This window comes from Anomalospiza imberbis, chromosome 3 (genome assembly GCF_031753505.1).
Source record: "Anomalospiza imberbis isolate Cuckoo-Finch-1a 21T00152 chromosome 3, ASM3175350v1, whole genome shotgun sequence".
Classification (NCBI taxonomy): Eukaryota; Metazoa; Chordata; class Aves; order Passeriformes; family Viduidae; genus Anomalospiza; species Anomalospiza imberbis.
This window is the reverse complement of record NC_089683.1, coordinates 37,405,887-37,422,041: the sequence shown is the minus strand read 5'-3', so window position 1 is coordinate 37,422,041 and position 16,155 is coordinate 37,405,887. Positions and strand designations below refer to the sequence as shown.

The window sequence follows — 16,155 nt, the reverse complement described above, 5'->3', positions numbered from 1 at the left end:
CTAATGGGGTGGGTGCTCCGGCCAAAAGCAGGAGCAAGAGACAGCCCTGGCCAAGATTCCCTTGGAGAGGGAGCGGTTAAGGTATACATTGATTCCCTATCCCTTTATTACTATGTGTTTACATCAACCGCTCCATTACCCTCCACTCCACAGCTACTCTCCTACACACAGGTTTCCCCCGAGAAAGCACCGCTGAAGAGCACAAGGCCTGGCCCTCGTCCCAAGATCCCGTACAACACCTCCTGCCCTGGAGAAATATAGGCACATATACAAGAAAAGGCATGTGCATACATATATGTAGGGGAAAGGCCAGCGCCCCCGCACTCGCATGGCGGGAACACGCAGCCCCGGGATGGGGCCGTGCGCCTGGCAGCTGCCCGAGACCCGGGGAGCCCCGCCGGACTCTGTGCTCCAGCCCAGCTGAGCCGCGCGGCCTGGGCCCTGCCCGCCGCTCCGCGCCCCGCCGGCGGCTCCCGGCCGGCGGCAGGAACAGGAAGGGGGCCGACCCGAGACCGCGGCTGCTCCCCCTGGCGGTAGCGGGCAGCGGGGCGGGGCGGGGGCGGTGCCGCCTCCAGGCCGTGGCCCCGCCGCGGCCGACCGAAAGGCCGGTGGTGCCGGCGCTTCCCCGCCCGCGCCCGCCTGGCGCTCCCTCCCTCTCTTACTCTTTCACTCCGTCCCTCCCTCCTCGGCCGGGGCAGCAGGAAGCGGCTCTGATGTCAGCGGCGGCGGCCGCGGCGCGGCTCTGAGCGGCTCCCCCACCCCCGCCGCGGCCCCCTCTCCCGCTGCCGCCGCTGGGGCTGGCGGAGGAGCCCGGGTGCGGCCCGGGGGGCGCCGCCTTCTCTCACCCGGGGACGCGCGGCCGAGACGGTCCCGAGCTGCGCAGAGGCCGCGGCCTAGGGGAGTCGGCGCGGCGCCCCGCGGGGGTGCGGGCGGGCTCGGGATGCGCAGCGGCGGCGCCGGGGCCTGTGCCCGCCGCCAGTGAGGCCCGAGGCCGCCGCGGATGCGGCCCCGGCGGCGCCTCGGCCAGGCCCGCCCCGACCTGCGCCAGGAACCGCCGCCGAGCCCCGCGTAGCCCCGGCTCCGGCCCTCGGCTGCTTGGTGCCGGACCCTCGCGTAGCCCCGGCCCCCTCTCCTCCCTGCGGTGAAAGAGGAGGCATGTCCGCTGCCACCTCCGCTGAAATGATTGAAACCCCCCCGGTCCTCAACTTCGAAGAAATCGACTACAAAGAGATCGAGGTGGAAGAGGTGAGTGAGGGTCCTGCCGTCCCCCTCGCTCCCCGGGCGCGGCCAGCCTGGTCCCCACCACGCAGACCCCGAGTGCCGCCGGGGTTCCCCTCCCTGGCGCCGGCCCTCCGCTGCGGAAGGGTCCGCGGAGGCTTCGTGGGTGCGATGGGATCCCGGGACCGCCCCAGTGTACCTGACCGGGGGTTCCGCGCTCCCGTGGATGCTACAGCGGCTGGCACCAGCGAACAAAAGCGGTCTGGCTGAGAGCGGAGGTGCCAGCTTACTTCTGCCGGCCCTGCTGCTGGAAGCCTTGCTGTGGAGTTTTATTTAAACGGGATAGATTTATTCAGGACTTTAAAGTTTCGCTTCCCATTTTGCCACCCACTTTAGTATGGGTGGCACGCATAGTTGTCAAGAGGGAACTGTTAATTCTAATGTTTCTTTTAGATCGCTATTTCTCTATGGCCCTGCTTTCACCTTCTGCCACCAAACTGAGCCATTGTGTATACAATGATCATACTGCTCTTAATGATTTGCTAAATTGACAGCTCTGTAAGCTGTTAGGATAAACAGGGGTTTTTTCCTTAACATAGGCTAATGATGTTACACTCATGGATATTTAACATTTCATTTATGATCTGTGCCTGTTACACAGGAAGTGAAATTCAGTAATTTTATAACAAAGTTGGATGTTTTTCTTCTGTGAAATTCACATAGTGAAATTATTTCAGGTGTACCTTTCATCTGTCTCGCGTTCTTGTGAAAGTAGGGTGGATGTGATCTAGGGTAGCTCGTATGCTTTAATAACAGGCTTAGTAGTCTCTATATACTACAGTGTTGTTTGACTCTCAGAATTACACAAAAATATTTCTGCTGTTTTTTCCTGTCACCTGCTAAATTCTCTACAGGAATGAAGTCTCTTCATGCAGATCCATAACGAATTTGATGAGGTCAGCTTGTAGAGTCTGGACCTAACAGGCATCCAAGACTGCTGAAAGAGTCCCTGTGTTTTTTTGTAAATTAATATTTTTCTCTTAAAGTAATAATGACCCTGTTTTCCTTAAAAAGTTTGTGTGGAAGTGGAGTTTTGTGTAGTAGCTTTTATCGGTATGACAACCTGCATCTCAGGTTTTTAGAGTAGTTTGCTAGATACTGGTTTGTTCATAATTATCCTACTGGGCTTGGATCTCCTGGGGATAATTCAAAGACCTTAAAATCTATCATGGAGCACCGGGGCACCTTCTGCTGTATTCAGGTAGTGTTGTGGTAACTTTGGTTTTCACCATAGCAGGCACTGGGCACTGGAAATTTTCAGAAGACAGTCTATTTCAAAAGATTGCCTTTATCTCTTTCTGTGAATTTGGCAACCATAAAGATTTTTCTTTCTGTAAGTCTAGTTGTTCCACCTTCCTTTATGCATTTAACAATTCTGAAGTGAAGACATTTTTGTTGTTTTTGCAACACTTACTAATAGCTGGGGATCAAATCACATGTTTTGGGAGAAATAGCATTTCTCACCCAATGAAGAAAGTTTAAGCAGGTTATCCATTGTAAAAAGGTGCCCAGTGATGGCTCACAGAAGTGCCACATCTGCTGTGTTAGACCCTTTGAATTAATAAAGTGCTATACAAATCTTTAATCCTCACAACACCCTTGGGGGGGTTGTTAGCAAGGATTGTATTGCTGTTTTACATGTAGGAAACGTGGATCTGCATAGTGTGTAATTGGTGTAACTAGACTTTAGTATTCTAAGGTTTAGTGCTCAGAGCTTGACAGTGTCCCACACATGTGCCTGGCACTGGCAGAAACAGGACTGTCAGTACAAAAATGTACCTAGAGACAATGCTTAAGTAGACATTTGTTTAATGCAGTTGTTGTGTTATTCTCAACACAGTGATATAAACTCATGTGATATAAGCAAGAGAACTTTGATAGTGTTGTCTCCATAAAAAAAATCTGGTCACAGCTGGCATAGCATTTTGAGTGTACCTGTCCTCCCAGAAGTTCTTATAGGCAATGGGAATACCCTAGTGTTGAACAGTCAAATGTCATTGCAGAGAGAAAGAAATGAGACCTACTTTACAAGAAAACAGATGGATTGGAGATCATACTTAGGCCTTGCTTTTCTGAGCTGTGTGTATTGACATCTTACTCATGATGCAGTTTCAGCACAAATAATCAACTTTGTAGTCATAACAAAACACACATCCTCGCTGAGGATTTTCTGTGCTCTCACTTTAGGCTCAGAGGTTTTCAAGGATTTTAAGTGGCTGTAATATCTCAAAATGGTCATATTTATGCTTGGCAAACTTCAGATGTTTCAAAATGGCATGTTAAGAGATCTACACTGGAAACTCAACTGCTTTTATAATCATAGCTTTGCTGTTGTATTATCAAGGCTGTCTTGTCAGCAGATAGCAGTCCCACTCTGCCACTGGTTTATTAATAGATATTGAAGTTCTGGAATACTTGCAGGCCCAGAGACCTTGCTAATAAACGTGAAATCTATAAGTACACTTTCATTTAGGTTTGTCTGAACTCTACTAAGATAAAAAAAGGATATACCATATTTTGCTTTAGCTACCATGCACATGACCAACTGTAGTGTTACTTCCCACCAGTCAAACACATCTACAGCTTCATAATGCCTTTTTGTTATTTCAAGTGCTAAAAATGAAGTAAACTGTAGAGACAATTATTATGAAGGAGTTGGAGTAAAATCAAAATTGATGTGACACAGCAGGAGCATCTTCAAAACTAGAATGGGGAAAACAACACAAAACTTCAGTTCAACAGAAGTGCTCTCTATTTTACTATGCAAGTTTTCAATTGTGAAAATGGCCATTTTAAGTTTTTAGCATTGGATAGACAAATAATTAGAAACTGAAAAATTAAAATCTAATATAAGTGAAATCAGGTCTACAATAAAAAGCCTAATAGCCTTGTTTTAAAATATCATATTTAAATCTAGATCAACACTCTGGTTGTTTCTTCCCAGGGGAGTTTCCACATCTAAGCAACAAGCAGACTTTGTTTTTTAATTGTTCTGGCAGCCAACTCCCTGCCACTCTTTCCTGAAAATTCCACAGGCTTTCCTCCACCAGGTATCTGGGTAACAGTCCCATACATGACCAAAACATAGACCTCTTCATCACATGATGTATGTATGCTTGGATTGTGCAGCCAAAGGTACATGTCTGGTCATGAATATTGCAATCCTGCCCAGTCACTGCCTGATGGAGACAAGTTAAAAAACTAATGCCATATTTGCATAGTTGCAAGTTACTTTTGGATGGTCTGAAATGTAAATTATTTGAAAACTGTTGTTTAATGCTCTACTGGTATATTGCAGTTTACAGTGAAGTTTATTTTCAGCAATCTATTTGGGCAGTAGTTAATTCTAAGAGAATTAGGGTAATGTTTTCTTTGAGATGAAGAGGTAAGCTTTATAAATATTTATTTTAGAAAATTTACTCAAGGTCCCAGCAACTTAGGAGATGCAATTTATATTATATCCACCTATCTTAGATATTTTTGAAATAGTTGATTAATTTCATTAACTGAGTAGTGTTGAGAAGCTGAGAACTACATGTGTTCCTTCCAATTCTGGAGCAAAGCAGTTCAGACGCAAGAGAATGAGCAATACAGTAGGCAACAGGCTTTTGCTCTCCTTTATATAGTTAACTTTTAAGAAGTTAGTGAGCTGCAGTGACTGATTATGTCCATTACAAGGTAAAGCAGATTTGTGTGAGCTGCTGTTGAATGTGGAGCTGTTACTGCCTCCATTGTTTCTGTGTCCTGGGGGAACATCCCCATTTGTAGAATACCAGTCTGAAAAATTGGAAGAAATTCGGAGAAGAACCAGATGTGATTTGAGATCTGAACAGCGTTATTTGATATCTGACATGAGTACAGAAGGATTGGTTCTCAAGAACCAAGGGTGGTAGTTAGAAATCCCTTTGAATTCAGTCAGATTTCTCAGCCTTTTTTAGTAAGACTTCAAGGTGCAAATCTGGGTATTCAAAAACAAAGGCAAAAAGTAAGTACATGGTGAAAACATATGCCAGTATTTTCTCTGATTTTACTCTAAATACATTTCTGAATTAATTCAAATAACTACTTAAATATAGTTTAGTTACACCAATAGAAGATTCTCTTCATTCATTTATATAAGAAAATAGTTGAAGTGTCAGCTGGGGTGTGAATTTATAGCAGAAGTTATGCAACACCTATTCCATGGGGATGAAATTTACTGTGCAGTGAGTTAGAAGATAGCTAATAAGCTAGTTAAACTCTTACTGTGACACTTTATACTCATTTCTACACTTGCAGATACATTTAATGAATCAGTTTGTGTCCTGTAAAGGAGACTCACTTCATAAAGAATACATGGGAAAGAAACCTCACAGATCTTCCTGTTCCAGTAATGAAAGCAAGATCCATATTTACAAGATAATAATAAAGTTCTATATCTAATACCTTTCCCTAAGAAAAAAACTAAAACAGCAGAGTAAGTTTCACATGTCCCCTATTTGTTCCACGCAGTGGATTGTTACCAGTATTTTACTGGTTGCAGAATACTTGTTTGTTTTCTGGTTTGTTTTTTTTCCAAAGACCAGTAATTTTAGACAGTGCCAGCCCAGAGAGCTCATGTTAGAGTCCTGCACCCTGAGTGCCTCATTATCCAACATCTTATTTCTAAAACAATAATTCACTCTCTGGGCTGCTCTAACAGAACAAATTGATTCATACTAGAGCATCAGACAATTGTTAATGTTTTTAAATTGCTGTTAATTAAAGCGAGTTCAGTTCTTCAGACAGATATATAAAACCCTATCAGTGCATGAAAGCTTTTCAATATGTGTTAAGCCAGAATGAAAGTACAACTTGATAAACTGTTATCTTTGAGATGCATGCATTTCTTGGAATTACTTGAGCTATCACAATGCAGGGAGGGTTGGTTGCATGTTCAGAGCAAAGAATTTCTGGAAGCATAGTTTTCAAGAGCAGGCTGGATGGGGTCCTGAGTAACCTAGTCTAGTGGAAGGTGTCCCTGCCCATGGTGAGGGATTGGAACTAGATGCTGTTTGAGGTCCCTTCCAACCCAAACCATTCTGTGATTCTATAATTTCAAGAACATGTATGATGATACTTTGATTCTTCATAAACGTGTTCTAAAGAAGCTGAAAAGAGAATTAGTTCTTACAACAGATCTAAATTCAGACAGACAAGCCACTGAATGAAAACTGTACAGTGTTATACAGCTCTAACAGAAGAAAAACCCTATCTAGGGACCAACTGTATGAGTTTGTGAAGCAGAGCTTGCCTATATTTATTAAGAATCTAAGTTGATTTTAATAATCAGTTTCTTTCAGGAAGAAATATTTTTTCCTACAGTGTTTTGCATAACTTCTAAGTTCAAACTTGGAAACTAAATCTAAAGTAAATTACTTTGTTTACTTCAAATTAGTAGGATTGCTTCCAGGGGTTTTGGGGGTGGGGGAGTGGAGATGATTTGGAGGTTTCTTCATTGCTGTATGAATCCCAGAAAGGAAAAGCAACATTTAGAGTTGCGCTGACACTAGTACAAATAAACTTAACCAGTCAAAGAACATAGCTGTAAGAATTGGCAGATAGATCTGAACTCTTTCCTAAAAGTGCTGCCAGGGTATTGGCCACAGTCATTTGTGGCATGGGGCCAATTTGCTTCAACCTACTTAATAAAGCATAGCACACACAGAGGAACCAAAGTTGGAATTTGATGCTGGTTGAATGAATGATAGAAAGTGTAGGAATATAATTTTAGAAGCTCTAAACTGTTGTTCATAGCTTCTTTTGGCACTATTTTTTTTTAATTTGTGCTGTGTGTGCCATAGATTTCACATATGTGAAAAACTGAAAATATTAGTATACTTTATTGGTACTGCTGGAGCTCTGGTAGACTGAGAAAGTAGAAACAACTGAATTTTAAAATGTGTTTCTTTTTTGTATTTTTTTAGAACACATTATAGAACTTTTTTTTTCCACTCTGTCTAGTGTAGTGTCTGGAGCTTGAGAGAGCCAAACATTCAGTTTGCATACATCCCAATTCATTAGCAAATACACCAGTAAACAAAGCAATATAGATATTAAAGAGAACTTAAAACCTGTTGTAATTTTGGAAGCACGGGTTTTGTTGGGTTTCTGTTGTTGGATTTTTGTAACTGCTTGTCTTGCTTCCCAAAATCGTAAATGAGCATGTCATGCAGTAAATACTGCAAATTATGAAGACAGTTCTCTAAAGAATACTACGTCTGCTAACCAGGGAGATATTATATTTTATTGCTGTCTTATATATCCAGCAAGTTTTTTATAGAAAGAAAAGCACTAGGTATCCAGCATGCAAAACTACCTTACATGGAAACTTTATGGACAGAGAGAAAAACTTTGCATTTTTATGGTTTTTTGTTAATAGAAAAGTTGTGGAGTTAATGCAAAGTTGAAATTAATTCTTCCAAAGTTTTGACATTTGTTAGGGGATTATGGAGCATCTGAATAGAGATGCATTTTTCTTGTTTTACTGGTGGAGGGGAAATTTTTGGTCACATCCCTTAGTACAAAATACATCCTTAAGCTCTTAACATATCTGCAGTCTCTATTTCCTGCATGATTTCTAGTCTACATAGCTTACCAGTCAGTATAGTCTACATACTTACAAGTAAGTATCATGTATCTTTGTTTATGTACAGCATTTGATACTATTTGTACACAGAGACAGAGGTAATGCTTGTTCCAGGGTTCTTGTATGGTTCATATTCTTTAAATAAGACTCTAAATACATTATCTGGAAAACATGCAAGTGGCACTGTCCTTCACCATGTCACTTTGTCACACAGTAAAATGTAACTTTTTACTGGTATGTGTTTTACAGGTAGAAGAATAGATTTTAATACACTTTTCAATCTTTCAATCTCTTTAAGTATTACTTGCAGTTTAAAGTGGTTTTGTGTCATGTGCCGAGTGGTTTTTGACAAACTTAATTCTCTTCTGTGAGAAAGGTAGAAGCAGACTTGTTCTTACTCTATTCCTAAATGTCTCATCTACTCTCTATCTTCCTTTTTTCTCCTAGAAGATATTTAAAGGAACAGAATCTTTTATCAAAAGAATATGTTTATTTTTAGATCATTTTCCAAATATACACAGTGCTACAGATCAACTGCTGTTTATTGATTTGTTGTGTCAATAATTCCATTAACTGTGCTTCATATAATTCTAAATATGCGCTATTGCCCAAACACATGGTGTGGTACCAACAGCAGGGGACAAGAAGGAATGAGCATGAAGAAACTAAAGTTCAGGCAGTGCCTCCCTCCTGTGATATTAAGTTACTTAGTTCCAGCACGAGGTGCTGAAGGAAACCACATAGTGTTTAAACCTTTCTGACAGTATCTAAGACTTACTCCTATAAAGAATAAATTTAAAGGAAGAAAATGATAGGTAAATGGACTCCACCACAAGCTGCATTCTGTCGATTATAAAGGGATTTTTGCTATGAGTAAGGTACTTTTTCCAGATTATATAGGAAAAACACACAGAGTTTTCACATATGGGAAACTTCAGTGTGTATTGGATCCATCATTGTTTCTGATGGTTGCTCCTTTCATGTGCCATCCAAGAGCCTGAGCTGCTTTAATGAAGGATTGGCTCTTCTGTTTTCCCTGTATCCTAGGTAAATATTCACTGCATTCATGTCCTCTTCTCAAGTTCAATCTTCTGCCTAAGCAGGCACCAAGTCACTAATAAATTGTTATGAAACCTTGACTGCGTGATCATTTATCAAACTATTTTCACCAGCAATAAAATGTACATACCTGATGGCCTCACAGCTTTCTATTACGTAATTAAGATTTACATTGCCTGGTAAACTGTTCCTCTTGGTGCTCAACACTGATTTTATTTTTCATTATTATTTTTTTCCAGTCATCAGTGGGATTTCCTAAAGTTCATCTAATTCTTGGAATTTATTCCACTTTTCAGCTAAAACCCAAATATTGTGACAGTCATGGCTCAATGTAAAACTACATTGGGCAGTATACTTGTTCCTGTAAATTTCTTCTTTCAGTAGAAACACTGTTAAAAATACAACAGTATTGAAAAGATAATGACTTCTTTAGTATATGAACTGGAAATACATGTACCAGTTCTCAGGATGAAACTTGCAAATAGTAATGGATTTATCTGCAGGGGAACTGTATGCATTTATATAGACTTATGAACTGAATTTAACTATATGAAGTCAAATGGAAGAGATATATGGGCTTTCTTTTTTTTTTGTCATGCATCTGAAAAATAAATATAGTTAATGTATATGTAGTATATATTGCATAGGGCTAATATTAAAATCATATACATAATACATATAGTGTATTTGTACATATGGACACATATGTATATATCTTTTCAGCAGGTAAAGATACAACTAGCCAGAAAAAAGTAAGCCTGACCCATCACAAACTGTTGTAAGTGATTCAGGCTAAGTAAAAAAAAAAAAAAGAAAGTTAAATTACTTCATTAAATTTTGAGACCAATCTTTTAGCTGACGTATATGCACAGTTTTCAAATCACTCTTTTTGTTTCTGTCAGTGGATTCATTCTAACAGAGTTGTAGTTGAAAACTGTGAAAGAGTATGAGAAAAGGTATATTTATAAAAGGAACCTTCTAAAAGGTGTCTCACAGAGACTTGCACTGTAAGGCCAGTTGTATCCACCTAGGAGAATTTTTTATATGCCCATCTCCTTTTCTCTAAGTGGAGGAGAGGGTTCTTCCCACTCACTTGGGTAACCCTGTTTGGAGTCCTTCACAGCATAGAGGAGCAGCAGATGTGGAACTAATTGTGTTGCTGCTGCCAATACACTTCATCCTTCACAAGCTGCTCTGTGGCATCCTTCTCTCATTAATTGTCCTTTGTATCTCCCAGGTGCTTGCACAGTCAATTTTTATGTGCTCACTAATCACCATTTCTGTGAAATGCAGAGTTAGAGCACACCAACTTGATGAGATTTTCCTTATTCTGTAGCTCTGGTCATGTGCTGTGCAAGGTGGGTAGGGTCTTTGTAATGGATAATTTTTGCGGCAATAGAAGGTGGGGGGCCTGCCAACCCCAAGAAAATGGGCAATTTTATTCAAAACATGGTTTGAGAGAGAAAAGGAAATAAGGAGGACTGTTCGGGACGTTTATGTCTTCCAGTGACTCATTGTTTCCAATTAGTTTATATGTACTATTTTTATAGGCTGCTCATCTATCATTCATGGTTTGGTGTTTCCAACCTCACTTGTGGAATGCAAGAAAATAGTTAGCGTGTGTTACATCAGGACAAGATTTAACAAGGCAATGCAAAGTGCAAGGCACTTTGGCTGGGGGATGAGGTTACAATCAACAGGTTCTGTTCTTTAACAGAGCAGAATTGGGCATGTTCTGTGCATCTCCTGTGCATATCTTATCGCAGACTCAGTCTGTGAACCACTGTTGTGGAAGGTAAATGTGAGATGGCAGGAACTCCAGAAAGGCTAAGTGCATGCTGTAATGTAAAAGAGAAAAATATTTCTTGTAGTAATAAGGAAACCAGAAGAAGAAAGTGCCATCTGTCACCATGGCTGTCAGGGGCAGCTGTCTCTTATATCCTCATGAAACTTATAAGAACTTACAAGAAAGCATAATTTCATTTTTGATCTTTCTTAATGGAAGATCTTGATTTTTTTTTTTAATTTATATTTTTATCCCTTCAAACTGAGGCCTTGATTGCAGACTTTCTCATATCCATCGTGACAGTTAGTAGGTCTTGAGTTACGTTTCTGCAGCCTTTTCCATCCCATTCCCTGGGAAAATCAGTTTCACTATTTATTTGGAAAGCACATAGTAAGAACCTAACCCAAGAATGGATTACATAAATGGTAGTCAGCCCCTTGTTTCTCCTTCCCTCTCCTACTTCTCATCTTGTCTGCCTTGCATTTTTTGGGTTTTGAGGAACTCTTTTTCCTTCTGTGCCTGTGTGTGCCTTAGGTTTGCTCCTCCTCAACATTTTCTTTTGAGCATATGAGTAACAACGTAATTGTCTGTGCTTTCCTGTAGTGGCTGCAGTCACTGTTTTGGCAACACGTTCATTTCAATTTTACATCTCACATGCATGTTTTGTCATTATTCCTCTATGTGGCCATTTTTCCTCTGCGGAACAATTAAAAGAAGTGAATTTTCAATTAAACATGTGTAATTCACCGGTAACTGAAAGTGACCTTCTTTCTATCCTGCTTTCATTTATGTGCTTGGTTTCAAAGAGCTGCTCTAAATAATGGTGGTTTTAGAGCATCTTCAAAGCAAAGGTTAAAGATTACTTGAACACTGTAGTATACAGAAGCTGCTACTACTGCTTTTGCAAAGTTACAGTGAAGACTTAGGACTCTTGTCTGGGGTAGGGTTTTTTCATTGTTTTAGGCAATGTTAATTCTAAATAAGCTAGAAAGCAAACTTCAACAGAAATAGGGAAAACTTCATTTATAGACACTTTTTTGGAGGACTTGCAGGATAATTTACTGCTATCACACTCTTGAGTCATCTGTGAGAAAATTATATGATTACTTTGACCACACTGAACATCTTGTCCTGATTTCATCATGGTCATGTGCAGCTGTGTGTGCATTTAAATTTCAGAAGTCTTCATTCCTGTTTTTTAGCAAGAATAAACAAATACAGCAGATAGGTATCATTTCATGGGTGAAACCTAAAAAAAATTGGTCTCATTCCTTTAATTTTCTTCTGAGCAAATCTTGTTCTATTGAGATTATACTTTCCTGAAATACTGTCACTGCACATTAGTAATAAAATTTTTTGTATGCATGTTTTCCATTTCTTCTCTAAATGATCTCTTGAGCAAGCTTAGCTAAGAGCAGTTATGTTTTGATGGCATGCTATTCAATTGCTACTGCAAAACTTGAGCCTGTGTATCTTCAGTTTTCTAAATTAGATTTCTTTTCTCTTTGTGAAGTCCTGCACAGCAAATGAAACTATTTCAAATTTTAACTCTAGTGTTTTATATTTTGTTCTAGGTTGTTGGAAGAGGAGCCTTTGGTGTGGTCTGCAAGGCAAAATGGCGAGCTAAAGATGTAGCCATTAAGCAAATAGAAAGTGAATCTGAAAGAAAAGCCTTCATTGTAGAGGTACAGTACATTTGATGGAAAATATGGGGTTTGGTAGAGCTTGTTTCCTGAAATTCATGGGTTCATTTAGTGTACTAAAAGCTATGTCTTTATCACAAGATAAATGCTGCCTGCAGTACCCAGTTCAGGCCTGGCCCCTTGTCTTGCAGAGCAGGAGACCTGTTAAAGCACATTGCAGCTCCTTTAGTTTGCTTCTCATAAAAAGTGAAAAGCAAGAGTGTGGAAGAGGCAAGGGCGCACAAGTAGGCAAATAACAGTTCTTAGATTCTGTCCCAGTCTGAAGTCAGGGTGCAACTGGAATACCCACCAAAGCCTTGAAGCTGATTAACACTTCCAGGCATAGGTTCTCCAGTACAATCAGGTTGATATTTGAAACTGTTTCTGAGTTTTTTCAGCAGTTCTAATAATTTAATTATTTTTTTCTTCTATGCAAGTACATTGCTACCTTGAAGGCAATCACTGTTTTCATTCGATGTCTTCTTATTTTAAAATATCTTGAGTAATTCAGATATACTGATAAACTTCCCAAGATACATAATATTGTCTAGAATCAAAAGTTTAATTTAAATTACATATATTGTGGCATGCTGCTTAGTATTTATTCAGTTATAAATTAGAATGTTCAGGATACATAAAATATGTTAAAAATAAAACTCTTAAATTCAGAACTAATTCTAGTAAAATGTGACACACTAAAAGGCTGAAAAAAGCATGTTTGTAATAGGCCTTTCTGTAAATATTTATATGTTGTTCATTACAATGAAAAGTTTTTAAGGTTATTAATCTGACTCTGGTTTAACACTGAGTAAATCCGATCAGTGTCTTGGGATTTTTGTGTTCAAAAGAGATCTGAGTAGATAATCCCAGAAATACTTCAGTAATTACTGCTATTCAGGAAACCCCGCACAGTGCAAGCATCAGTTCATTCTGATTTTTTAGATCTTCTGAAGTGTATAGAAAAAAATAGCAGAGCAATAGAGTGCTCTGAAGACAGCGTAAACTACTTCAGCAGTCTGTGTGCAGGAAAAAAAAATTCCTTTTTGCTTGCTTCTACTGTGTATTGGTAAAAAAAAAACAATGCCAAATAACGCAATTGTCAGTACAAATAGTAATAGGTTCTTGGGGCTATGTCATCTTAACATTAAATTATTTTATAGGATTGTGGGCTTGGGGATATTAGAACTTTTGTCCTTTATATTGTTAAAAGAGACAGTATGATTCTGATTTTTTATTTTTATTTAATCAGACAATTTTTATGTAGTCCTAAAATTGAAGGCTCCAGGAAGAGCACCAAATCTATAGACATCATAGTTGCACAGTGCTTTTGACTTGAGTGACTTTACTATATCCTGACAAAAATACTTTCTTTAAGTCTAATTTCATCAAACTTTCTTTTAAAATACAGGTCCAGTTTGACAGAAACCTGATTACATAAATGAAAATGCAAAGAGTGACTTAAGTCTTGTAATTTGTAAAATCACCATCTGGGGTTATGCAGGCATAGTAAACTGTACTTGCTGTGGGGATGTATTATTTATAGATATGAAAATAAAGCATTAGCCTTTTCTTCCCATGGTTTGAAACTGTGTGATTTGTATTGCAGCTTCGACAACTGTCACGGGTAAACCATCCCAATATTGTCAAGTTATATGGAGCCTGTCTAAACCCAGTAAGTTATAGCTTATGTCAGTATGAAAAAAGGTAACTAGCTTAACATACGCAACCATCAATGCACAGAACATGTATTTTATATTAAAATGTCTATTTTATATATTTTTCATGTTTTAGCCATAATAAGGAAATATATAGGTGTGTAGGTTGGTTGATATTTTCAGGTATTTGTTTTTTCTTTCTACTGCTATAAAAATAAATTCTTTCAAGAACACCCCAAATCTGTTTCTAATCACCAGTTATACTTCAGTTTGTCAAAATTGCATCTAGTGTATTACATAATGTAGTTAAATTCATATCTACAATTCTGTTAATTGCAAATCAATACAAAAAGGAAATGCAGTGTCAAGAGTCAAGACATGATTGTGTCTTGTAAATCAGCTCCTATTTTCATACATGTAATTTTCAGGATTTGCTTACTTTCTGCCATAGCTGCAAACAGTCTCACAAATTCTCTAAGCAGAAAAGAGGGTACTGTGACAGGACAGATGTATCCTTAGGAAATTCTTGTATGGGCTATTTAATTGCTTAAAATAGTGCTTCATCCCTTTTATTCCTTAGTACTAGTGAAATTCTTCTGGCGTGGTATTTAACTTTTTTCTTTTGTAAGCCACTAAAGGAATAAAGTGAAGAACAATGAACTGCAGTTGGGAGATGGTATTTGCTTTTTAAGTCTGAAGAGGAAGAGGGAGGTCATGATTTTATTTTCTAACTTCCAGTGAGAACTAAGTGTAAAACTGATTTTTCTTACATGCAAATACATATGTGTCAAACTGACTGATGTGTTTTCCATTAGCTTACCTATGGAAGCTTTGCAGTTGCTCTCAAAGATACTCCCTTTCAGTTTACAAAAGCTGTTTTCTGCCTCTGCATTGAAAATATGCCTAATTTTTGTCCCCTTCCCCTCAAAGGTGTGTCTTGTTATGGAGTATGCTGAAGGAGGTTCTCTCTACAATGGTGAGTATCATTTCAACTTCCTGGAGTTAAAGTGCTAGTATTAGGGCAAACATCATCTAAACTACAAGTTGTTTCATAAATACATCTCCATTCTTGGAGCTATTCAGAAGCCACCTGAACACAGTCCAGGGCAACCGGCTGGAGCTGGCCTGCTTGACCTGCTTGGTGGACTTCCAGAGGTCTCTTCCAACTGTTATGTGGGTCTTTGAAATTCTTAAAATAATTTTAAGGAGAAGGGAGTGTGCCTTTTAAAATCTCTTTTCAGTTCACTGGTTTGTTCTTGATAGCAGTTTCTTATATTTTATACAAGTAATGTAAGGTTTTCCAGTGGAACATCTGAAAACATTCTTCCTTAATTTGTAAACTCCCTGGGCATTTGTTTAACACAGACTTTACCAGGGATAGCTGAGAACAAGCAACACTTTTCATACTGAAACTTAACATAAATGATTATGGAAAATGTACTAAAAAATGGAAAATATTTTGACATTTCTGTTATTTAAACAGTCTGCACAAGGGTATATTTAGTTGCAGTAATGAGGTGTTGGTGATTACTTAGATTCCACAGAGCTTTCTGACTGGTATTTTGTTAACTCCATTGTATCTGTTGTAATATGCAATAAAGTTCTTTTTAGTTTGTGCCTTTGTTTTGCAGTGCTGCATGGTGCTGAACCTCTGCCTCATTATACTGCTGCACATGCCATGAGTTGGTGTTTACAGTGCTCCCAAGGAGTGGCATATCTCCACAGCATGAAACCAAAGGCTCTGATTCACAGAGACCTGAAACCACCAAAGTAGGCTGAGAGTTCATTTTTCATATTTTCTTACAATTGGTATTTAAGATAATTTATAATAATTTAATTGCATTTAAAGGAAATACCTTTAATTGGTACTAACTTTTGGATGTACTTTATTCCAAATGGAAGCTGTGCATTTGAAACTTTAGTTACAGAATGACGGTTTGTGATACAGAAAATTAACTGTCTTCAGTTACTTTCTGTTCAACTGGAAAAATACCCTGCTCCTGCCCTGCATCATGGAAGAGGATTTTATTAGGACTAGGGCTTCTAATCAAAGGCATTTAAAATCTTGCAGTTTTGGAATGGTTGTGA

General features: G+C 39.3%; 1 protein-coding gene across 8 annotated transcripts in view; it reads left to right on the top strand.

Annotated features, from left to right (window-relative positions):
- The first annotated feature begins 709 nt into the window (after window positions 1–709).
- Window positions 710–16,155, top strand: part of MAP3K7 (mitogen-activated protein kinase kinase kinase 7) — a 48,077-nt gene continuing 32,631 nt past the window's right edge. For 7 of the 8 annotated variants that reach the window (XM_068184073.1, XM_068184070.1, XM_068184069.1 and 4 more), the window contains exons 1-5: window positions 710–1,245; window positions 12,305–12,415; window positions 14,019–14,084; window positions 14,998–15,043; window positions 15,699–15,837. In XM_068184073.1, coding sequence (XP_068040174.1) covers window positions 1,156–1,245; window positions 12,305–12,415; window positions 14,019–14,084; window positions 14,998–15,043; window positions 15,699–15,837 — 452 coding nt within the window. In that variant the 5' untranslated portion in view covers window positions 710–1,155. Of the gene's footprint in view, window positions 1,246–10,651; window positions 10,785–12,304; window positions 12,416–14,018; window positions 14,085–14,997; window positions 15,044–15,698; window positions 15,838–16,155 lie in introns of those variants that run through there. The other variant, XM_068184074.1, reaches the window with a different exon arrangement.